The sequence below is a fragment of the Palaemon carinicauda genome, chromosome 44 (genome assembly GCF_036898095.1).
Source record: "Palaemon carinicauda isolate YSFRI2023 chromosome 44, ASM3689809v2, whole genome shotgun sequence".
NCBI classification, from domain to species: domain Eukaryota; kingdom Metazoa; phylum Arthropoda; class Malacostraca; order Decapoda; family Palaemonidae; genus Palaemon; species Palaemon carinicauda.
The window spans coordinates 53,063,245-53,087,236 of record NC_090768.1 but is presented as its reverse complement, the minus strand read 5'-3'; the positions used below and the strand labels follow the sequence as shown (position 1 = coordinate 53,087,236).

General features: G+C 35.7%; 2 protein-coding genes across 3 annotated transcripts in view; one reads left to right on the top strand and one right to left on the bottom strand.

Moving 5' to 3' along the window:
• LOC137634430 (regulator of microtubule dynamics protein 1-like) overlaps positions 1 to 8,549 on the top strand; it is a 46,117-nt gene extending 37,568 nt beyond the window's left edge. For both annotated transcript variants that reach the window (XM_068366825.1, XM_068366824.1), the window contains exons 5-6: positions 410 to 547; positions 749 to 8,549. In XM_068366825.1, coding sequence (XP_068222926.1) covers positions 410 to 547; positions 749 to 902 — 292 coding nt within the window. In that variant the 3' untranslated portion in view covers positions 903 to 8,549. The remainder of the gene's footprint in view (positions 1 to 409; positions 548 to 748) is intronic.
• A 152-nt stretch (positions 8,550 to 8,701) lies between these two features.
• LOC137634429 (spatacsin) overlaps positions 8,702 to 23,992 on the bottom strand; it is a 73,056-nt gene continuing 57,765 nt past the window's right edge. The window contains exons 17-30 of the mRNA XM_068366823.1: positions 21,206 to 23,638; positions 20,643 to 20,778; positions 20,255 to 20,353; positions 19,446 to 19,555; positions 18,361 to 18,502; positions 17,844 to 18,008; positions 17,419 to 17,561; positions 15,537 to 15,758; positions 15,253 to 15,350; positions 14,983 to 15,050; positions 13,841 to 13,965; positions 10,154 to 10,308; positions 9,873 to 10,034; positions 8,702 to 9,535 (exon numbers count right to left, since the gene is read on the bottom strand). Coding sequence (XP_068222924.1) covers positions 9,337 to 9,535; positions 9,873 to 10,034; positions 10,154 to 10,308; positions 13,841 to 13,965; positions 14,983 to 15,050; positions 15,253 to 15,350; positions 15,537 to 15,758; positions 17,419 to 17,561; positions 17,844 to 18,008; positions 18,361 to 18,502; positions 19,446 to 19,555; positions 20,255 to 20,353; positions 20,643 to 20,778; positions 21,206 to 23,638 — 4,257 coding nt within the window. The 3' untranslated portion in view covers positions 8,702 to 9,336. The remainder of the gene's footprint in view (positions 9,536 to 9,872; positions 10,035 to 10,153; positions 10,309 to 13,840; positions 13,966 to 14,982; positions 15,051 to 15,252; positions 15,351 to 15,536; positions 15,759 to 17,418; positions 17,562 to 17,843; positions 18,009 to 18,360; positions 18,503 to 19,445; positions 19,556 to 20,254; positions 20,354 to 20,642; positions 20,779 to 21,205; positions 23,639 to 23,992) is intronic.

Here is a 23,992-nt window from a genome sequence, read left to right as displayed (position 1 = left end):
TATAATTGGCCCTCAGCATGCACAGGAGTGAGGTAGCAAAAAACTGTATGTGAGTCTTCTAAACATTATTATTGAATTTTTAAGTAATAGATTGCAGAGATTAGTTTTGATTAGCACCATAGGGACTATAGGAATAATAATAATAATAATAGTAATAATAACAATAATTGTTAAAATACCCAAACCCTTATTCACTTAAAATAATTTTGTTTTTACAGAAAAGGCATAAAAGCAACAGTATTCAGGATAGCATTTTCAGTTATATAATTGTAAATACATGACAGTGATTTAACAGAAAAGCAAAAATGCCATTATTCCAGTTAATATTGCTTCTTTGTCCCTTACATTTAAGTTCTATTTCGGTGCAATTCTTTTTTTTTTTTGTTTATACAAGATTTTTTCTTTACAGGTGCTTTACAGTTGCAAATATACCCTGGTACCAGCGAAAAATAGCAGCAGTTGTGTTCGCTACACCGCCATCCTCTTCGTTTGAAGAAGCATTGGGTCACTTTTTGCATGCAGAAGAACTTTCTCCAAATTTTTATAGGTAATTAAATTGCTTCAAAGTTACTTTGATTATACTCCAAGAGTTTTGCATATATATAGTATGATGGTTTACTAGTGATTAATGGTTACCTTGTTTCTATCAAGACAAATAATGTTTGAAAATGAATGAATGTTATTTGCAGGATATAGTTATTTTATGCATGTAAATACTTTACTAAAGTAATTATAATTATTTTTCCAGTAAGAACCTATTCATGATTGGGAAAACCTATAAGATGCTCGGCAAAAAAGAGGAAGCAAAGGATTATTTGGAAAGGGCTATAAATTACCCACAAAAAACAAGAGAAGATAGAGAGTCCAGGGAAGATGCAATGGAACTTCTTAAAGGTTTATGAGTACAATATATGGGAAATTCATATTCAGTTAAGTACATTTTACAAATAGTTTCTAGTAGTTGAAGTAACAGCTTACGAGATTTTGTTCCTATAGGGTAAAGTGCCTTTTAATAGTTAAGGGATTGTAATGTACTGTTTTGTACAATATTCTTTAATGTGCCACAGTTGCTTTTCACATTAGTGAAGGGTACACATTATCAATATTTTCTGGTTACTGTCATTCTTTATGATGAAGTATGATGCATACTGAAATTTTAGTCAAGTTTAATATTTTTCAAAAAGGTTTCTTTGAATCTAAAATCATGGTCTTATATTTAACATATTTCTATTTAAATTTCCCATCTAAAAGTAGTTAAACTATTTGTAATTCTTAAGCAGTTTATTAAGAATATAACGTACAAAGCATTGTTTTAAAGTAAATTTGTTTAATATCTCGGTACTTGCGTTTCTAATTGGAAACTGCAGATTGAAGGTTAAAGGAAATATTTCTTGCTATTGGATCCTCATTTAGGGAATTTTTACTCATGCTGGTTAGGTTGATAAGTTGCACTGGATAATTTACTCAAATTACCAAGATTGATTGATTGATTGATGTAAGGTTTTCAGGCATCCTGACATCTAAGGTCATTGTGGCCAAAAATTGCCAAGAAAAACTAACTGAACATCCAAGGGGTTACTTGGTATTTGTTAGTGACAATAATGAGTTTAAAAGGTTGCCAGTCATTATTTAGGTTTCAGTAATAAGTTATCAGAATCTTTTTTTATGGTAAGGTTAGATGTGAATATGTTTTACCACTCAAGCAATTAGTTAAATAGACATTCCTTACGATATATCAAAGGGAATTGAGTGAATAACAAACAATAGCCTTCAAAGGTCCATAGCTTCTAAATGTTTACCTTTGGTGACTACTTATATTTTTATAAATCAAAAAGTGCAACCTGACAAAATTCCTTCTTGTATATCAGTTAGGAAATCTACGCAAATTAATATCTTGCTAAACCTAAGAATTGTACCTTGCAACTGTCTTTAGATATGTTCTTGCATTATTATAGATTTCAAACAATATTAATTTTATGAACTAACAGATAAATAGGGACCAAAGTTTTGTTAGAAATCTTTAGTGAAATAGAAGCTTGAATCTTCTGGTACTGTATATGAATTATATTCTTCTTCATGGATTGAAATAAGTAGGATTCGTCTTCCATGTTATGTTAATGTTGTAGAATTTTTCGATAGCTTCTAACTTCTTAGTGGATCATAGTTTGAAATATCCTCACATATGAGACCTTAGCTTTTGAGACTAGGGGAGAAAGTAACAATTAGATGAATCAGGTTTTTTTCAAAGAATTTTCCCCAATAAATTTTTTCACAATTTGTTTGCAATTTTTCTTGTAATTAAAATTGCCCAATGCTGACTCCTATCCAGTAAAGATAATTCTATGTAAAAGGTTTGAGCAGAGAAAATACCCAAAGAGTAACCACAACAAAGTAAACTTGAAATATAAAAGAAATATTCATCCTAAAGATTGGCAGCCAGATTATAAGTTGAATTATCTGTTGTGTAAGTTTAAGTTTTCTTGTTATTGTGTTCTTCATGCTATGCTTTTATTGAATATATGTTTGTTCCTGCAAGAATACAAACCATTGTTCTTTAATAGGAATATGATTTCAGTTATGTTGGAATGGTTGTTAAACTTTTAACGAGGTGGTTGTAATTGCAGTGCTCTCACTTTTGATATTAGCCACATGCTGTACAGATCGTCATATTTGAGGGATATACAAAAGGAAGAGGACAAAGATATGCAATTGTTTTTCCAGATAAACTGTAATTATATGCAAGTTTTCTGTGCAAACCTTCCGTTATTCACATCATCCTTGTTTCTGTTGGGTAGCATGTCAGTTGTCATTCCTTTGCTAGAGTGGCCTAACTATGACGACAACGTGAACCTAAGGAATTTGGGATTCCTTAAAACATTCCTCATGCTCTATTGAAGGAAGGTGTTTTCCTGATGCCAAATGTTTAAGGGGAGGGATGGCTTCCTTCTTCTATCCCCGCCGTCTCTAACTGGCTGGCGGGTAGATGCTGAAGGGCTGAAAACTTGGTAGTGTTGTCTCTGCTGCTTTGAAAGAATGACCTGTGTCCTCATATCTCGAGAACATTGTCATTGGCTTGCGTGACCTTGTAGAAGGCAAAGTTCTAGTTACTCCTCCTCCTTTACTTCTTCTTTGATAGATTCTTCAGATGCTGCTACTTTTAAAAGAATAACAAATAGAATATACCATCAAAGAATTCCTATAGCTGAACTGGCCAGAACAGGTGACAATCTTGGTTAAATGGGGCCGTAAAATTGACCAGTCATGCAAATGTCAAGAAAATACCCTGACTATCAATCATATTCTGCGATCATGCTCACTATCTCATAATTAAGACAACTCTGACTTAGTTAATGTCAGTGAAAGAATGCTACATTGATTGGCTTTTTGGTGTGATAAGCTATGATGATCAAAGAGGTCCAGTGAGATCTGTTGATAGGAGTCATAAACTCATAAACTTTGACCGATCTCTCCCCTTGTATGTTTTGAAGAAACTCGGACAGTACCGAGACCCAAATTACCCTTGGAGGTAGCTTGGTACACGGTACAGGTGTGCATGCTCCTGTTACCCATGCCAAGTCTCGTACCGAACCGAACATGCACCTCGGCTCTTGTCACGAGTGGTATTACATCTAATGATCAGTGCATTGGCGTCCTTCTTGGGTCTAAGCCTGCTCTCGAGTTGCCATGGTCAGATTGTGCTTGGGGACTAAAGGTGTTATTCGCAGATCTCTGATCCCAAAGAATTTTCTACACTCAAGCAGATCATAGAAGCTCTAGCCTCCCCTGATCTCTTGACTACGAAAATTCTACAAAACCAAGGGTGCAAACCCATCTCTTCTGCCCATCGATCCAGCATTGGTTGCACTGTCGGTAAGGAATCCTGTGGAGAGACTCAAGCTCGATAGCACTTTGCACTCAGCACTTGAATATGCTGTCATGGAATACCTGTCAAGTGACAATGGATGTTAAACATATTTTAGTCGATTGCCCTGTTTTTAATCTTCAGAGGAGGACACATTTACTCCAGGACAAACCTTTAAGAGATATACTGGGGGAAAACTGTAATACCCTGAACTTGAGAAAATTTATACAAAGTATTGGGTTATATTACGAGCTATAATTGTTTTCATTAATTTATTTATTTATTTTACCCTTTTAATCCCTATTTATTTCACATCTAGATTTTATTGTATGAAAGTGTTACGATTTGTATTAAAGGTTAAAATGATACTAAATGGTGTGAGTGTACAGATATGATTGAATGATTTTCGTTATATAGCGCTGAATGGCCTTTGATGCCCCAGTGCTTGGCTTAATGCCTAAATCCTATATTCAATTCAATTCAAACCACTTCTATAGCCAGCTTTCTGGCGACCTCCTGGATCAACCACTGTTCTGGTGCAGTCACCTACTTTGCCATGACTCAGGATTTGGCAAATCTTTAGATGCTCAAGTAGTACTGTAAACTGACGTCGTCCTTCAGTTGCGAAGACTGTGACCTTTGCACACCAGTGATGCGACTGGGTTGAAGGTGAGGCATACTGTTACCTACCTATCATTTAGTCAGCCAGGTGGGGCAAGAGGTGTTATTCCTTAGGAACAACTCAACGCTAGTGACTCCAGCCCTTTATTTGACAACATCGTGGAGGTTTCAATGGATAAGTAAGACGTGCCATGTCTTCCTTTTCCTTGTGCTGTTACCTTTAAGAGTCCAAGCCCTTTAAAGAAGGCAACAACAATGAGAGCTTCAAACCCCATTATGCTTTGGAACTTGGCTCTTGAGAAGACTTGCAACCTCCAGTGTCCGATCTGCACCACCACTTCCTTACTCTACCAAGAAAGATGGAACAATATGCAACTATTTTTCCCCTTGGCCAGGGATTGCCCCCAAGTATTTGTCCCCCTCAGCCACGGATTGTCCCCCAGGCCAGGCCAGGCCAGGAAGGAAGGGGATGCTTTACTCTGCATTCCTCTCCTCCAGCTACCACATACGTCAAGCCTTTGGGCATGGCAGCAACATGGAGCTGGGTGGTGGAAGTACTTTGGAATGGTATTTTACTGCCTACCTCGCAGTAACTCTTACCCTACTCTCACTTGCACAACATTGACATTCCAGATCAACCCAATGAAATTGCAGAAAACTCTGGCTCTATCAGCAAAGGTGAAGTGATGGAGAAGATACAGGAAGTCGTCCGAGATGGTTCTCTGGGCTTCCACAATTGACTCCTACTGGTGGAGAAGTTAAAAGAGAGAATGGAGACCAGCCATTAATCCCTCTCTGTTGAACGAGTTGCTTTCCCAGTCACCATTAAAGATGGATGCGGCAAGTACCATGCAGAATGCCATCAGGAAAGAAGCCCACATGGTTTCCACTTAGCTGAAGGATGCATACTTTTGCTTCAGACTGTTTACTACTCCTAAATGGTCAAGCGAGTGCTCACACTCGGCCCACTTGAACAGGATTTATCTTCTTGAGGTATCTTGGCAATTGGCTGATCCTGTCCTCCAGTAGGCAATTACTCCAGAATTGAGAGACAGACATCTCTCCTTTTGCCATGATCTGAGAATTTTGATCAGTTGGGAAAAGTTCATTCAGGGAGGCAGAGCACCTATTCCTGCACAATCAAGAACTACTAGCTTGAGTAGCAATATCTGAGATCTTTCATTGTAGGAGCTCATCCCACACAGGCATTTCCACAAGTGGTGTCCTAAAACGTCGCTGGTGAGCAGCAAGCGATCTCCCTTACTATTGGGTTCCAGTGGAACAATTTCTTGATCTGGCCAAGCAGGGCTACTAGCATTGCAAGCTTTCCAACAAAGGGCTTACGTTAACATATAAGGGCACATTTTCACTCACCATTTGTAAGTTAGTAAAGGTGTATACCTGGGCTGTTGACAACGGAGTAGAGCTGTCAGTAAGGTTTATTCCAGGCAAGAAGAATGTTCTAGCAGACTTACTAAGTTGCCAGTAATATGGTTTTGGGTCGGAGTGGTCTTACTTCCTTGTTAGGCAGAAAGGCTTCTTGTTCTTGGGGATCACCGTTGATCGACCTGTCTGCCACTCAATTAAACTAGAATGTTCCAGTATTCTGCTCTCAGTTCCAGACCCATTGGCAGTATTAAAAAATGTCTTCTAACAACCTTAGAACAATCTGAAAAAGTATGCCTTTCTGCCCTTTTGCTGATATACTAAGATTGTTGACTATTGTATTTCAGGATCACCCTGATGGCCTCAAGCCAAATGGTGTGGATCAGCTGATTTTCTTATCTACCTTTGGCAAAAGAAGCTTCTCAGTCACCTTGGTGAAAGGCTGTTGTTCAGCCTCAAGACATTTTTTCAGACTGGAGGGCTTGATGAAATTGTCTGGGCTCATAAGGAGCTACCAACAGCCTTGCACTGCTTAGGATGAAATGTCACGAGTCCTCAGGCCTCTTAGGCGTGCCAGTACGAGCCCTTGAGATGGAGAAAGTTGGCAAGTCATTCTGAAGAATGGAAGAATGTCTTCTTCACCTTTGTTCTGGAGTTTGAAAGACCCCGAACCCAGCTGTTCACGACTAGATTAGTGTTCTTCAGCTTTTCTTAAAAAGAAGAGACTAGCTGGTATGTGAATGACTTGCTTCTTTGTCCTGTGAGGGCACTACGACCCTACCAAAATAGATCTCGAAGCTTCAGGCTGAAACACCAGAGACTTTCTTGGAACCGGAAGGGTAAAGAAGATATTCAAGAACAGTTTCTTTCTGGTTTCAGGAGACCACCAGACGTGCCTATCCTGCAACAAGCGAGGATATGACGTCACGGGTATCGTATCCATTTTAGCTTTCAGGAAGAATCTGTCAGTAGCACAGGCCATGAAGGCAGTAGTCTGCACATGCCAGACAACCTTCACCGTCCACTACCTTTGAAAGTACCAGTAGGTCCTTAGATATATTTATCCTTGGTCCGGTGGTTGCTGCTTGATAGGTCATGTAGCAAACCTAGCTCCCTCAAGGTACATGAAACATCTCGTCCAAGAGAACTGTTGAAACGTAGGGGTGCAGCAGTCATGCTGTTATGTGCTAGCTGGACGCCAGATGCAGGTTAGCCCTAGATCGAGCAACTTTAACAGGTAAATTTTGCTGAAGGAGATATCTTGTCCATCCTCCCAAATAAGAGGAGAGTTGGATACAATGACTGTAAACCAATTTCTCATAATTGATCATACTATATCCCACAACATATCCTCTGCATGGATATACTGTATGTTATTCCATGGTTACCTTGTAGTCACCTGGTAGGGAACCCAGCCTAATACCTGCGACATCCTCATGCCCAGGTTGTTAGGAGGATGACAGGAGTCGTCTCTTCTGCACTTTTACGTGACGAAGTGCGTTGACAAATCCTGGTTAGTGAACCAGCCAGTTCTGGTTCTTGGGACTTCATCCTTCCTAAAGAAAAATCTATTAAAGGACAATCATTAAGTGAGACCATTACTGACTGTCGTTGAGTGGGCGTGATTTAAGACGCTGAAATCATACTCCCATTAAAGGACATGGGTTTGTATCATTAGGAAAAATACAAATTCCTTTAAAAATTTGTGATTTTGACCACTTATGTAAAATGTTGTAAGCACAATATGTATACATTTATAAGTTAAGATTTTATATGGAATATTTTTGACCACTTTAATACTGTGTAGCACAAACAATGCAAATAATTATAAGATTTTTTATGCTCTCGCATAGTGCAAGTAATTCTTAAGTGCAATATAATATATCCTGTAACAAAAGCTGATTGATAAATGCAGAGCCTGTGCATAAATTAGTCAAGGGTCAACTGTACTTTGTTAGCAATAAATTATGCACACAGTAATTTACAAAGCAAGCTATAATATACTAATTGAATTCAAACAGGTGAAAGTTTTGAAATAAGGAAGAGATTTTTAACTTCTCAATTAGGTCTTTAAAAATTAAACTTTATATTTGAAACCTTACAGAACCTTAAAGAACTATTCTCACCCATAACCTGTAAATCTGTTTTCACAGGGTTTTTTTCTTGATGTTAGAATTCAGTATGTATATATTGCTTACTTTGTAAATCTACTTAAGTATTGTTTTGTTTAGTCAGTGGAAAGATTGCAAGGCCTTTTCTTGAAGTTTCTTCTTTCAATTAATGCTTAAAGATCTGTAATAAGGATTTTAAAATATTTAAAATGAATGGATAATATAATACAACTACGTTCACCTTTCATGTAACTAGTATTTTTGGATTGTAGTAAACATATCAGTGGTTATAGATTAAATAATAAAAACAGTAAAAAGGTAACTTATAATTTACATAAACGAAGAGTATAAATGGTTAAACATATTTATATAACAACAGTAATATAATTTATAAAATGTTTATATGGTAATTTCTTAACTAAAATCTCAAGATAAAAATAACTACTACTGCATTTGTTAAAATTTGCAAATACAAAATCATGTAACTTGTTCATCTTGATCATTTTAAAGCTTGAATGTGGATATATTTTTAAGACTATGCAGCAAATAAAAACTATTAATAAAATTTATCACAATCTTTCAATAATATTTATCACAGTGTAAATGATAATTACCTTTCATGTAATATTATCAATATTGCTGAAAACAACCTACCAAACTACTGAATGGGGACAATATACTTACATTGATAGATAATAACATGATGGAATATGGGTCCTTAATTGGGCTTTTGAGCTTTCTTTGATTCCCCAATCTAGAGATCAAACTTTGCATCAGTCTTGGATAGAATAACTTTGTTTAAAAATACAATAGATGAAGTTAAATTCCAAACAATAAACCTTAACTTGACTAACACTACTCTTGATGATATTAAGTTAACCAATTATGGTGGATTTGGCCAAACTCCATAAATCCTCTAAATCGATATATTCCGCTTCAATATAGCCAGTGTGATATTTGTGGAATTACCACTGTGACCTGTGAAACTGAATGGAATTACAGCTACTTATGGAATATCTTAAACGTTCAGGTGTATGAAATATCTACAGGGATTGTTTCCATTGCTTAATAGACCAGACCCCTAAGTATCTGAACAAGTTGAAGCCCTACTGTGCATAAAAAGCCACCAAAGCAATCAAAATAACCTTTCAGATCTTTTAAAATCCTCCAAAAACATTATTGCACACTATATGTGCCATGAAATTGTATAGACATTCAAGTAATACCTGAGCATATATCACAGCCATTGATCCATCAACTAAGATGATTTACTGTACAATAAACTACAGCATTCAGATCCAGCACCAACTAACCAGAAGTCAGATAATGTCAAACCTCTTAATTAAAAGTTCTAATCTAGTTAGAAAATGTTAATCCTTTTTTGAAAACCGTGTCCTTGAGGTACGGTGCAGAGGAGGATGATAAACAATCTTCTATATTACTCTTGAGCCCAAGCTGACTGGCAACACGATACACTACATCGGCTTCTTCAATATATGCTAATAATAAGGCAATGCGTTCTTGACGGACTCTGGTCACACCTCCATGTTCAAGTCTGAAAAGTTAAAAATCAGCTTATTAAATCTTTAAAACTAAGAGTATACAGTGCAATCATACATCCAATATTATTGTGTTCTGAATTATAGGCACTCAAGAAGACTTGGAAAAGTGATACAAAGTTTTTGACAGTAAGATGCAAAGACAAATCACTGGTCCTACATTTAACCAAGCTGCTCTAGAATGGGAGAATGAAGCATAGCTGGGAGATCAGAGAAAACAGGTCAGCCGCACGATCAGCCAAGTGATAAAATCAAAGCGGCTTTAATGGCCAGGTCAACAAAGGATTTCTACTAACATTGCAAATGTCTTCAATATAAAAATCTATAACTTACTTCTTGACAATGTCCAACAACACTTCTGCTGTTAGAGAAAAGTTTTCTAAATATTCGGCTAAATACTGTTCATTTCCATCAACAACAAACTGATGATACAAGGCTGCACTCCAGTCAACATTTGTGTCATAGGCACGTCCAACTAGTAAAGCTTCGCATACACTATGGAAAAAATGCATTAAATAATTAGAGCCAATCAAATTTATCAGATTCGTGGAAATCAAAACCTATATCAAATTGATCTTATCTTACATTACTTGACAAACCTAATAAAAACTTACTTCAAATGTTTTGTAGTTATTATTCTAACACCTGATGAGGGTAGCTTCAACAATCTCAATGCTGTATCATTTACACTATTTTGAACATGAGCTATTTGTAAGGCCACTAGCTCAGCTGAACGACTGCATGTAACCGCTGCCGTGATCTGTTGGTCCTGAAATAGAGTGGAGTCGTTTAAATAACTACAGTTGTACACTACATTAATTTACAACGGGCTTCAAAATAGTACACTGGGTAAAATTTATCACATAAAAATGAGATAAGTTTATCACTTCTATACTCAACCTGGTGGGATCATATGGCTTCCTTCTCGTAGCAAGCTGGAATGTTGTCAGATATCCCAAAATTTTGAATTATTCATTTACTTCCACTTCTACAGTCTAGCCACTTTAGTAGCATATTGTGGTCATTACATGGCAGTGAATGTCAATAACAGTGCTACGGCAAGCATATCATGAATAGAAATTTCAATCTAAGAAGCCATAACTTGTACAACAGCTACTAGATAGTGAAGGGCATGAGACAAACCCGGGGCGAGTATAAAAATAATATATTTTATGAAAATGAACTCGGTTGAGTCCCTTTTTAGGCTGGGAGGAAAGTAGAGAGTAGAGGTCCCCTTTTTTCTTTTTGTTTCATTTGTTGATGTCGGCTACCCCCCCAAAATTGGGGGAAGTGCCTTGGTATATGTATGTATGAAAATTATCCAAATAAGTTCTACTGCCTATTCTTCTGAGATGTCTAATTTAAAGAGTTGTTAAATAAGGAATTTCACAATATTTTGCAGTCTTGCTACTTGTGTTTTTTAGAACCAGTGTAATTTTAAGCCCTGTCCACACGATCGTGCATACCTGACGGGCAAACAGTGATGCCAAACCACAATAGTTAGTGAGAATGAAGGCTAATGACATCTGAAGCGGTTAAACCACAGACAGGGATCTGGCATCATAGTGTGTTGCCAGATCCTTGACTTTAGTTTTCTCGTTTCTGACGTCATCAACCCTCATTTTCACTAACTATTATGGCCTGGTATCAGCGTTTGCCCGTCGGGTATGCACGATAGTGTGGACAGGACTTTAGGCATCGGATGTTTGTGAGTTCGGTCAGATCTTATGTATGTATGTTAGTTTATTTTTGTTTAGGACGTGCCATTTTCTTCTAAACCAACACTTGAGGCGCACATTTTGGAAATGTGTAATTTGGCAGATTAAAAATATTTTTTGCACAGAACACATCAGGGTAAGGCTAAGTTTGTACTATTATTATTATTATTATTATTATTAATTGCTAAGCTACAACCCTAGTTGGAAAAGCAGGATGCTATAAACCCAAGGGCTTCAACAGGAAAAATAACCCAGTGAGGGAAGGAAACAAGGAAAAATAAAATATTTCAAGAACAGTAAAATTAAAATAAATACCTCCTATTTAAACTATAAAAACTTAACAAAACAAGAAGAAGAGAAATAAGATAGAATAGTGTACCCTCAAGCAAGAGAACTCCAACCCAAAGCAGTGGAAGGCCATGGTACAGACACTATGGCACTACCCAAACCTAGAGAACAATGGTTTGATTTTAGTGTGTCCTTCTCCTAGAAGAGCTGCTTACCATAGCTAAAGAGTTTCTTCTACTCTTACCAAGAGGAAAGTGGCCCCTGAACAATTACAGTGCAGTAACCCCTTGGGTGACAAAGAATTGTCTGGTAATCTTAGTGTTGTCAGGTGTACGAGGACAGAGGGGAATATGTAAAGAATAAGCTTTAGACTATTCGATGAGTGTCCAGGCAAATAGAAAATGAACTGTAACCAGAGAGAGGGATCCAATGCAGTACTATCTGGCCAGTCAAAGGACCCCATAAATCTCCTGCAGTAGTATCTCAACGAGTGGCTGGTGCCACGAAAGTGGCTACCGATGGAATGACATCTGCAGAGTTTTGCATTAGTTACGGGAGATTCCTCTCATCAACATATTCCCAAGACCTCTGAACAACTAGCAGCAGAGTTTTTGATTTACTCAACCATAGCCAGCAACATGGTGATGGATATAATGATGCAGGATTGGCACAATCTAGACCTAGTCATTTCATCTAGTCAAGCAGGTTCTGTTTTTCACGATGCAAAGTTAATGAATTAGAGTTCACCCTTTTGGAGATAAGGTCTGTGACTTCAACCATGTTAGAAGTCTCTGTGAAGCAACCCCACTTCCATACATTTCACAATCACCCGCAATATCTTGATCTTCAAGCATGGAAATTATAAAGGTAGCCTTAGAGTGATGCATTACAAAGGTAACAGCATTAGCAATTTTTACCCTTTATAGGAAAAAGTTACACTTAATCCTTACAAGGAAATATAGGATGAGTTCATAGCTGGTGCATCTGAAGGAATTTTTTCTACACAATGCCTCTATTCCAGTAATATGATTTTAATGTTAATATGTTACTAAAGTTACCTGTCCATGGTAAAGCTTATAGGTCTGCCACCTCTCATGTCTTCCTTTTACATGCTATGTAGTTTGGATTTGTTTATATTTTGGCCAGGTTCTACATTAGAAGGAAAACTTCTAGTATGTGACTTTACATTTTGATGGCATCTGAATCATGAAGGCATTTTAGCATGTTCTATATGGCCAGGTTTTACATTAGAAGGAAAACTTCTAGGATGTGACTTTACATTTTGATGGCATTTGAATCATGAAGGCATTTTAGCGGGTTCTATATGGCCAGGTTCTACATTAGTAGAAGGAAAACTTCTAAGATGTGACTTTACATTTTGATGGCATTTGAATCATGAACGCATTTCAGAAAGTTCTATACCGTGTCTGGAAGGATGATTCATTTCCAGAATTGGTTGTATAATGCCCTCTGGATTACTCAGAAAACTATCCCTAAAAACTGTTGTTCTCAATAAATAAGAGCACAGGAGAGTAGGGCTGATAAGATCAAACCTTTAGCAAGCCCAACCCTACCTCATCTTCACCGAAAAGGGTGTGTGATCTCCAAAGTCAAGTTTGGGATGAAGATTTACCTAAAAGTAGCAATAGAATTTCATCAGCGATCATCCAGACTTGTCTAAGGAAATATAACTGTGAGAAGCTAATTTTAAAGATCTGTCACCAGGAAAATTTGTCTGGCTGATTAAAATTTAACCATAATCATCTAAAATTAAGCTAATGGGATCCAATTGCTCAAATCATCTCTGACCGCCAAGCATAATTTAGGCGTGATTGTCTGTAGTACCCGCTAAATTGCCTTCTGATTGTTGGCAAATGGTATTGTTCGCTACAGTTTATTTATATACCTGAAAATGTTTTACGTGCTTTTGGAATTATGGGCACTTTCATTCATGTTACATAGTTTGATGTTTTGTTCCCTTTCCCAACAATTTAGTTTTCAATTTGCAGTCACAACTTAGTGAGGGTGAAAATTTGCAGTCACACAAGCAAGGGTAAAGTGTAAGACATGCATGGAAGGAATATTTTGTTCAGGAGGCATGGTTTTTTGCAACTTAAATTCCATGGTAATAGGGCAATACTGTATTATGAAGAATGGGTTTGTATGAAAAACATATTTCATTTTAGAAAACACTATTTATCAACAAACTTGAAAATTACTTTTTGACAATAACTTCAATCAAACACAATTACAGAATAAATTGATGGAAAATTTAAACCAACTTAAATTCAGTACCTGCATATAATACTGCGCTGCATGTGCAAAGCTATGCATTGCTTGAGTGAGAATTTTGCTGTTGGCATTATGCAAATAAACGGGTGGAACCTCATCAACAGAAGTGTGTGATTGTCGTTCATTTCCTGGTAAAATAAATAATAATTAATAAAGTATATATTTTCAAGAAGGAAATTTTTAATAGAATAGATTACAAGGTAAAATATAAAAACAAGTGCACCAAGTACACACCAAAATTTACATCCAGGCATACCTCTTACGTCTGTGATCGAATCACTGAACAAGGTGTTTAAACCTTGTTCAATGACTATCACATTTCGAATTTTTGTATCATGAATTATACCATCTCCCTTCTGATCCAATTCCTTTAATAAAATGTAAATACTGGAAGAAATATGATGAGAGGGAATTATTAACAGATGGTCATACAAGCATTTGATATACAAGTGGTAAGATCAAAACATATACAGTAGGGAGGCTTGGGAAATCATGTAAAAAAATATTACGAAGATCTAGATCTCATGAATGTGTAGCATCCTGCTTTTCCAATTAGTAATAATAATAATAATAATAATACAAGTCATTAGAGAGTAAACTCATATCTAACCCAAGTTACCTAATGTAAAGTCCTACCTTTCGTGGTATACTGAACAAAATTGCGCTCCAAAAATTCTTGAAGTCATCCCTATCACTTTTGCCTTTAATGGAATAATTATTTTTCTCATACATTCCTTCTGAACCTTTCCCTAATCAAAATGTACCTTACCAACTCTGGTCAGTCACTGAATCTCTTGAATCTCTATTACCACTGTAATGTTCCATCTTACCTGTAATTCTGTCAGCTATTTGTGTCTTTTTCAATTCCTTAAGCTCTTTATGCAATCTTCCTATTCTAAGCAATTATTTCCAAAAATATTCATTATCTTACGCCATCAATTTCCTCCATTTAATCACATATCTCTGTCTATCTTCTATCCACACTCATTAATCTCCAATACATTCCCCATTTATCCAACTACATTTGGGGTCACATGGTATCTCTCCACTTGCTTCTTTTATTGAGATTCTTTTACAGCCTTCTATTCTCCATAAACTTCTTGTTAATTTGATCCCTTAATTTCATTACATACAGAAACTCTTACCTTTACTTGAATGTTGCTTTTTTGAAGCACTCCTAGGAGTTTCCTTCTGTTGGCTCTTACCTGAAGGGCTACAAAAATAGATTTTTTAATTTCATGTTATTAATACTAAGTACATCATTCTACATGTCTAGTCCATTTTTTTATCATCAAGAAGCACAAGTTGATGGAGAGTAGCTATTTCAAGTCAAAATTTGATGGCATTCATACTTCTTAAAAATTTAAAGCCTTAGTTTTATCACTTGTCAAGCTTCAAGCCATAAAAAAAATTACCTTGTGACTATATTACTACAGGATACTCCAAGATCAACTGTAGCCTCTAAAACTTGATCTACTAGTTTATGAGCATCAGCTGCCCACATTCCAGCAACCTATAACAATGAAAATTCTAGTATTAATCTGCCAAACTTAAGTAAAATTCAGTATGTTTGAGTGGCAACACGATTTATATAATAGTATTTTACCAACATAAGATGATATATTCATTTAGCTTCATTTGGGGCATTCAAGATTTTATAAGATACAATAGACTGTTAATAATATAAGCAAAATCTTACCTCAGAATACAAAAGGAAGTGGAGAGCAACAAGTATCAGAGTATCTTTATCATTTGGGTATTTAGAACGAAGGTAATGTACCAAAGCTCTATCCAAACCTCTGCTAAACTCTTTGGACTCTGAACTTGGCCCAAGAAGAGGCTCAAATTGATCATGCTCTCTGAGAGCATCAATAATATAGGACATCTCGCCATACCTCCCAACACCAGTTAGTAAACGAACCTGAGAAAGATAAATATCCATTATCAATCCAGTTAAAAAGAAAAATTATCCAATTTTAATTAGTTTAACTTTCCCATTAAGATAAATTTTGAAAGTCTACAGGGCCAAAAATTCAAAACCACCATATGTTTCAGCAACACAAAAAATTACAAGATTCATATAACAATTTAATCCTTAATGCACTTTATTTTTTTTATTAAGAAATAAATGATCTTGGCAAAAAAAATATTAAAAAAAAACACTTATTGCCGAGTGTTTAAAAAAAATGGTAAAGTTTTAATCAAGTATAGTGCCCACATAAAAAAAAATTACTCCAAATCAAAATAATCACTTTTTTCAAATTTATTGAGACTGGGGTATCAAACATAATTATGAGCATGGAAATAAGGTAGTATCTACAATATGTACATCAAGTGATACAAATGAACATGACCATGAATGATGAAGCTCAGCAGGCATCAATAACATAGTAGTTAATACTTTCTCTATGGGGTGGTAAGGCAAAACCTTTAATCTATTATGGCTCCCTTGTCTCATTCTTAGTAACAACTTCTGTAATGCAAAATGGAAGCTGAACTTTAAGGAAGTAAGGGGAGGGAAATGGTACTGTAGCTCATAAAATATTTGAAGAATTATTTAAGAACAATTTTAACATTGTCATCAATTAGAAAGAATTTGTCATAACAGTTAGTACACTATAAGAAATTATATGTATTGCAGTTACAACCAAAATATCCTGACCATTTAACAACATATTCAAGGGAAGATTAAATTTTTATAAAAACATTATGCTAGTAATACAGATATTATATTGCTCTACTCAGTGGTTTGGTTATATATCAATGAAGTGGTTATAAAATGAGATATTAAATGTTAATCAAAATATCACGAATGACATTTCACAAAGACTCAATAATCTAATGTCCCTTATTTTCCTGATGAAGAAATATCAGTATCAATGGACTCAAATCAACAAAGCTCCACCTAGCTTACTTTTGCCATTTTCATTTCTTCCTCACTTGTTCATGAGAGAAAAAAATAGCCAACCTATTTGTTTTTTAGAATATTTGTACCATTTCATGCAGGAACAAACACATAATGGCAATCATGGGTCATCACTGATGTCTCCTTGGGTTATATGTTCATAGGCTTTACCAAACCTCCTAAAACAGGCTTCGGTTCGGTAGCATGCTTTAAAGGCTTGTTGCTCTGGATGTTTACTCCATAATCCTCGTCCAGAAATTGCTCAGTGGAATGTTCAAGCAAGGGAGCTGTGTCCTTCCATACTCTGGATTGTAATTTATCTGCCTTGCTACTTTGTACTCTAATGGCAGCTGCCTAACAACATGTGCTCCCTTTTATGGACTTCTCATACTTTCTACTACAAGTCATATCATCCCAACAATAACTGTAATAGCCTGCTCTGGGGGGATCTTTCACGCAAGAGCTTAGTAAACAGACAAAGAATAGAATGAGATTAGCAGTTACTACCAACCAATAGACCATAGGCATGCATGGTCAGTCAATCACTAATAGCTTTCTTACTTCTTAAAACTTTAAAATGGACTAGTGTCCAGGAATAATGACTGCAATGTGGGATCAATATAAGTCATAATTTTGCTCCCAAAAAAAAAAGAATACTGAAGAGGAAAAAAATTACCATTAAAGAATACTGAAAGTGTTGTAGAAGTGATGTGGTAAGGTAGAATGATGTTCGAAGCACAGTGCTAATACCCTCCATGTTGGAAGCGGCAGTAAAGCAATCATGAGCTCGTATCACCAACTCTACACTCATACTGTGTACTGGAAAAAATAGTATACAAAAAATTAAATGCAATACTGTACATAACAAAATCAGTTCAAATATTACATAATCTCCCTCGCCTAGTTCTTATGAAGCAGATTAATAAATATATACCCTCTTTACTTGCTATAGAAAAGTTATCTTTACAAACTGACCATCAAACACTTGCTTTCTTCCATGATTAGAAATTATAATTTCAAGTTACTTAAGAACTTTCTTCAGTATTGCAATCTTCTTTTATAAACCAAAATCAAATTAGGTTAATAAAAAAATATACAAACCTTTTGCCAACTGATCAGGGTATGAAGAACCTAAGCGCTGTCCAACATCAAGTAATTGATTGCCTAAAGATGATGGGTCCTCACAGAGAGTAATAAGATCACGCCACCGTTTCTCAAGTTCATCCCAAGGCAGCAGTCTGTCAGCTTGCAAAATTCCAGGAGTACCTTTTTTCACAATGATATATAATTACAGAAAAAAATCAAAGGCAATATCATCATTACATATTGATTGCACAATGAGAAAAGGCTAAAAGTTACAACGAATATACAGTACTTCAACCATAAAAGATGATAGGTCTTATTTCTGCATCTAAAATACAGTAGTCTGGAAAATGTGCAAACAAATAACTACCATATATAGGTGTTGATTAGTTCTAATATTATGTGGCAGCAAAGCATCTTTCAGACCAGAATCTATTGACTTTGGTAAGAACATGTTCATGTTCAATATTAACAAGCAATAACAAACGTAGATAAAAAGGATAGAACTTGGATTTTGCACCCGAAACCTACTCACCAGGTCCTGCTGTTATAGTAGCCACAGCTTCTTCACACAAAAAGTTGACAATAGCATTCTGGGGTATAGGTAAAGCATTGATCAAGTCTTTGGCAAGTTGTATGATTCCTCCTCCTTTTAGACGGAGTACTAGAGATAACAGCTGAAAAGACAAAAGTCTCAGACAGTACAATAATAGTTTTCATAAATAGGGAGATTCATCCACCAAATTCTAAATGTGAAATTACCAATCTTGACATTTAGAAAGATGTAATTAAGCAACTACTGAAATGCAATCAAACCTAAATAAAGTAAAACCTATTCTCTGTTTTGATACAAAAACATCCAAAAGTTCTAATTTAGTCTTGCAAAATACTTTAATCTGTATGAAAAATATACAAATAACATTTCAACTTTATATGTGAAAGCAACCAGACTGTGTGTTACTACTGCCACATGATTTACAATATGCTCTTATAAAACATATAATTCTAAACTGGCCCAATATATAACAGGGTCTTTACTGAAGACAAACAGCAGTATTATCATCTTTATATACAAGCAATTTCCAGACCTATTTAGTTGAAATCTTTGTATTTAATTGTATGGTTTTCTTTCAGGTCATTATATGAAAACAATAAGTCTTGAAAAAAACAGAAAATGTTATGCTAATACTGCTGACTTCATACCATGTATGTATGTGGCTAAGGTTACAATGGATCCATCGGTGTTGAATAAGGAAATTACTTTGCTATTACAATACACTATTTCTTAAAAAATCTATTTTAAAATTCATTTACAAAGTATTTGTGTTTTTTTTAAGAATCATAAGTAATCTGGGGAGGGTTTGTAGCATTTACCAACTGTAAACAGGAAGCTATATACATGTGTAGGCTTAAAACGTATTGAACATTCACATAATGGATCTTACACTTTTTAAGATTAACATTAGTACCAAGATGTCTTACATCAGTTTGTGTGCTTTACAAACTTAATGGAGCCAAATAAAATTAATAGCTTAAAATCATATACTACTGTATACATACAAATACCATGTATACCAAGAGTAGGTAAAAACTAAATTTAAAAATAAATGCTAAACTCACAGTGATTGGAGTAGGATGATGAACAACATAATTATAAGATAAATCCAATGATGCTGCCACTCTGTACAGAAGGATGATTCTCTCGGCTGTTTTCCGGCCATGTTTCAAGCCTGGAAGAATTAATATGAATTACTTAACTGTAACCATACTGTTACAGTGATATAGTTTAAGAAAAGATCAAGATCACAAGTTCTGACCCTAAGGAAGTTGTACATTGTGCAGAAGCTCAGATCACTATAACTTTAAATCTCAATACTTATACAGGGTTAGATGAAGGCAAGTATACATGTGGATTTGAATACAAGTAAACCTTCATTGTTAAAAACAAAAACAATGTAAATATAAATGGATACACATTGCCTTTCATTACTTTGAGGAGACTTCATTTTTCCAAGATGACATGAAATCCTATTTGTATGCATCTGCTTATTGAGAAAATTGTCTAAACACTATCACCTTCTAATACTATATTCATAAGTCACCCTCTAATACTATATTCATAACAGTAAGGTAACTGGCATTTCAAATTGTGGAGACTTCAAGAAAATGTGCAGTTCAATACATAACTTCCTCTACCCATATACTGTACACTATAAAAAATCTTTTTAACATTCTTTGAACAAAACTTTGAAGAAAATAATGTCTTACTTCGTAACTTATCATTGTCACAAATCACATGCTACAATACTGTATACTGTATCTAAATTATCCAAACATTAGACTGAAACTGTGGAACATTATAATCTTTATAGAATCGTACAAAGCCACATAGTTTATGAAAAGTGTACTGTACTCTGTTGGGTTCTTACCAACAGATTTCCGAATTAATGATGGAGTTTTTATCCCAAGGTCATCATCAGGATCCAAAGAAAGCACACTAAGACTGCTGCCAATACTGATGTTCCGATCTGGTAATAAAGAAAATATGAAAATAAAATCAATAGCTATAGAATAATCCCTCTACTATCAAGGGTGTTCCATTCCAAGCATTTGGAGGGTCAGCCACTTGAAACCTTTTAGAGCAGAGATAGCAGAAGAAAATGATGGTACCTTTGTTGAAATGCAATTTATATTAAAACCTGCCTTCACCAATGTGAAAATAATTTGCCCATGGGCCATATGAGAACACTTGAAAGGTCAATCTCCCATGAATACACAGTAGTAAGATTTTGAAAGAAGATTTATCAAACTACTCACTTCTGGTCTGTTTCTTTCTGGATGTAGCTTGAGATGAAGTTTTGAATGAATCTGCACTACATGTACTCTCATCGTCAAGTTTCTCATTTCCATTTCCATCGGCTAATGCAAGTATTTGCAGAATTGTATCAACATCCTGAAACATTCAAAATGTGTTTCAGCTTTGATGATGAGAAAATATGGAGAATTTAAATTATCAATATACAGTACAGTATATAACCTGTATAATATTCTAAAGGTTAATTATGCAGCTTTTAACCAGTTCCTAAGATTATGTATTTTACAGTTCCCTCTGGAAGTCATCAACATGATAATTTTAGAAGTTTCAAGCAATTATATGAATGTTATGCGAGCTTACAAAATTGTAAATTAAATTTTGCCATGCAAACTGCATTTGATGCATATCTTAGCCAATTACAGCTACTAAAAGACTACCCTTATAAAGTCAAACCATTACAATCATACCTTTCAAGCAATACAAGTCCACACTCATATAACAAAAATGCAATCACCTCCACTATGGACGTGAAATAAAAAATTAAATTTAAAAAGCGTATAATTACCTTGTGTGTCTTGTTGAAGAACTTCAGTATTCTACATGCAGTGATGAGCATACCTCTGTCAAGGCAAAAGCCCACAACCATATCCACAGACTTAATACAAGTTTCATTTTGCATTAAATGTTCTCGCATCAATGCTAACTTCTCTTTGTTAATGTTCAAGTTCAGTTTTCTTGTGGATGATGGGTGTGAGCCATCACTGCTCAGGAACACCACTTCACTGTCGCTGCTAAGTTGGGACTGAGGAGACATCGAGTCTTGGTCGTTTTCATCTTCCTCCGAAATGCTTCTAACAACAGAAGTGTCTTTTATTCCAGCTGACTTTAAAATTATGTTTCTGTTAAGAGAACTCCTTCCATCCTTGCCCTCCCATGGCCAATGCCCTAAATGTTTCAATGGACTGACAGGAAGCTCTGGGCAACCAGGTAAAGCTTTGATGTATGTAAGCCACATCTCACACTCCAAATCTTCAGAATCCTCACTAAATGTTCCTAGGAATCTTGACGCACGCTGGACAGGAGTTGTTGCGGTTGAAGAAGAAGAACTGTGTTGAGTTTGGTACATCCAGATTACAGCATACTGAAGACAAAGGTATTTAAAGTCATATCTTTCAAGATCCTTACTTAAGCTAACAAAGCAACAAACAGCATGTTCTGAAGGAACTTCTTCCTGGCAAAGCTGAAGATGACTTCTCTTTAAAAAATCTTCAAAAGCCGACGTACTTTCAAGGATGGTAACGTGTTCTTTTTCAAATTTAGCCTGAACCTGAGCACACAATATCTCATATATAGGGAGACTAACAAGTTGAGACACTTTCAAGGCCTCAGTAAAATACTTTTTACTAGTGAGGGATGAAACCATCTTTTCTGCAAAGGATCTCATGTCCCCTGTCTCAAAACTATGAAGCAAATCTTTGAAACTTATCTTTAACCTAACAGCACCAAATGCTTCACATAAGTCACTTGTCAAACTCCAATTTATGCCACTATGGCAGAATGGCTGCTGCTGGCTTACAGCCTTAAGTGCATACAATAACTGGAATTGCAAATGACTATTTGTAATATAGTCATCCAGTGCACTTCCAATGACATCAACAACAAAGAGACCAAACCAGTCTCTGTTCTTACTGATTGCATCCAGCTTCTTTTGCAATGCTTCTGTCATTGTCATTGCACATAAGGATAGCTGATCTGCAACTGTCTCTTGTCTGCATTTTGTATTCACTTCATGCAATGCCTCAAGTAATGGAAGCAATGGTGAATTTGGGAAAAATATTTTCAATCCTTCGATGGGAACATCAACAGACCCTTCAGAAATGTGCCTGAGAAGGAAATGCTTAACCTCATTCAACCCGGACTGCAATACATACATATCACATGAACGGCAACATTCACTCCTGTGAGTAAATCTATCAATTTTTTTACTTTCATTGGCCAACAACTGGTGTATTTCACTCTTAATTATCATAGAATGCAACATCTTTTTGCTTTCTTTTCTCAACTGAGTATACAGCCATACTGCAAAATGAGTCACCGACTGTTCCTTATCATAACATGCAGCCAAAACTGAAAAAATAGGAGCCTCCAAGGCAACTGCTGCTGTAGCCAACTCTGGCGCAGGATTTTCTTTCTGATGGCAGGCTAACAAAATTGAATAAAAGTCTGTGAGTCCACAAGATAGCCATGCATCAAGACCTATATCAAAGCAAGTTTCAGTGGTAGTAATAGACAATGCATCATCAATAACAGAAAAATCGTATTCACTTGGACTACTACCACTTCTTTGCTTTTCATCGCCACTACTATGGGGAGGCGATGCTGAATCTACTCTGCCCTGTATACCAATTCTAGAATAAAGAGAAGACCTCAAATCACGATTAGAGGTTCTTGAACCCTGGCGTTGTAATATTCCATCTCGATAATAGTGGATGTGTGAAAGCGCAAATGTCATGTGCTCCTTTAAAGCTATGCTTTGAAATGACTCTGCACTCTTCAAGGATTGTACCCTAGGGCACTTGAAAACCTGGGCTAAAATTATAAACATAAACCACTGGTTGCATTCAGCTAAATTATGTAGTAGTTTTACTGGCCAAGGAAGTTCATATATTTTTGATAATTCAACACACAGCCTCATTCCTTCTATATACAAAAGTGCATGATCATCAGACATCACTTGCGAATGCAAGATTTCTGAATCAGTGGAGTCATTTGTTTCTTGAGTAGTGTCCATCTTATCCCGAGGTAAAGTGAGTGCTTTAGCAGATGAAATAACGCCCATTTCCAACATTCCCAGGAGAGTTGCAGCTGCGCTGCTTCTTGTTTCTCCATTACACAACTGTTCCAAAACATCTCTTATTTCTGTGACCGCAAGATGTTCTTGCGCTTGACGCTTGTCCAGCTTCATCTTGGAACATTTCTCATTCCTGGTCTGAAGTACCTGTAAAGAATTTTTTTAATTTTATTTTACCGCTATGCTACTTCATATACATTTTTCTGATATTCAGTGCTATGATGGCATTATTATTATACCCATTCAAAGTAACCAATCTTCCAATTGTAATATATTTTTATATTGCAAATCTGAATGCTTTTCTCCCATGGGAAATTTGCATGGACTAGGTTCTTGGTATTACCAAAAAAAAAAAATAAGTCGTAACAGTCAGATTGTGAGTGTTTTAATCAATGTTTGAATAATCTAACTTTTATCTATTTTCAATGTTACTCTAAAGCATTTTAAATTCAAATCATTCAATATATCACACAAAAAATAATGGAGATAACCTAAAGTGCT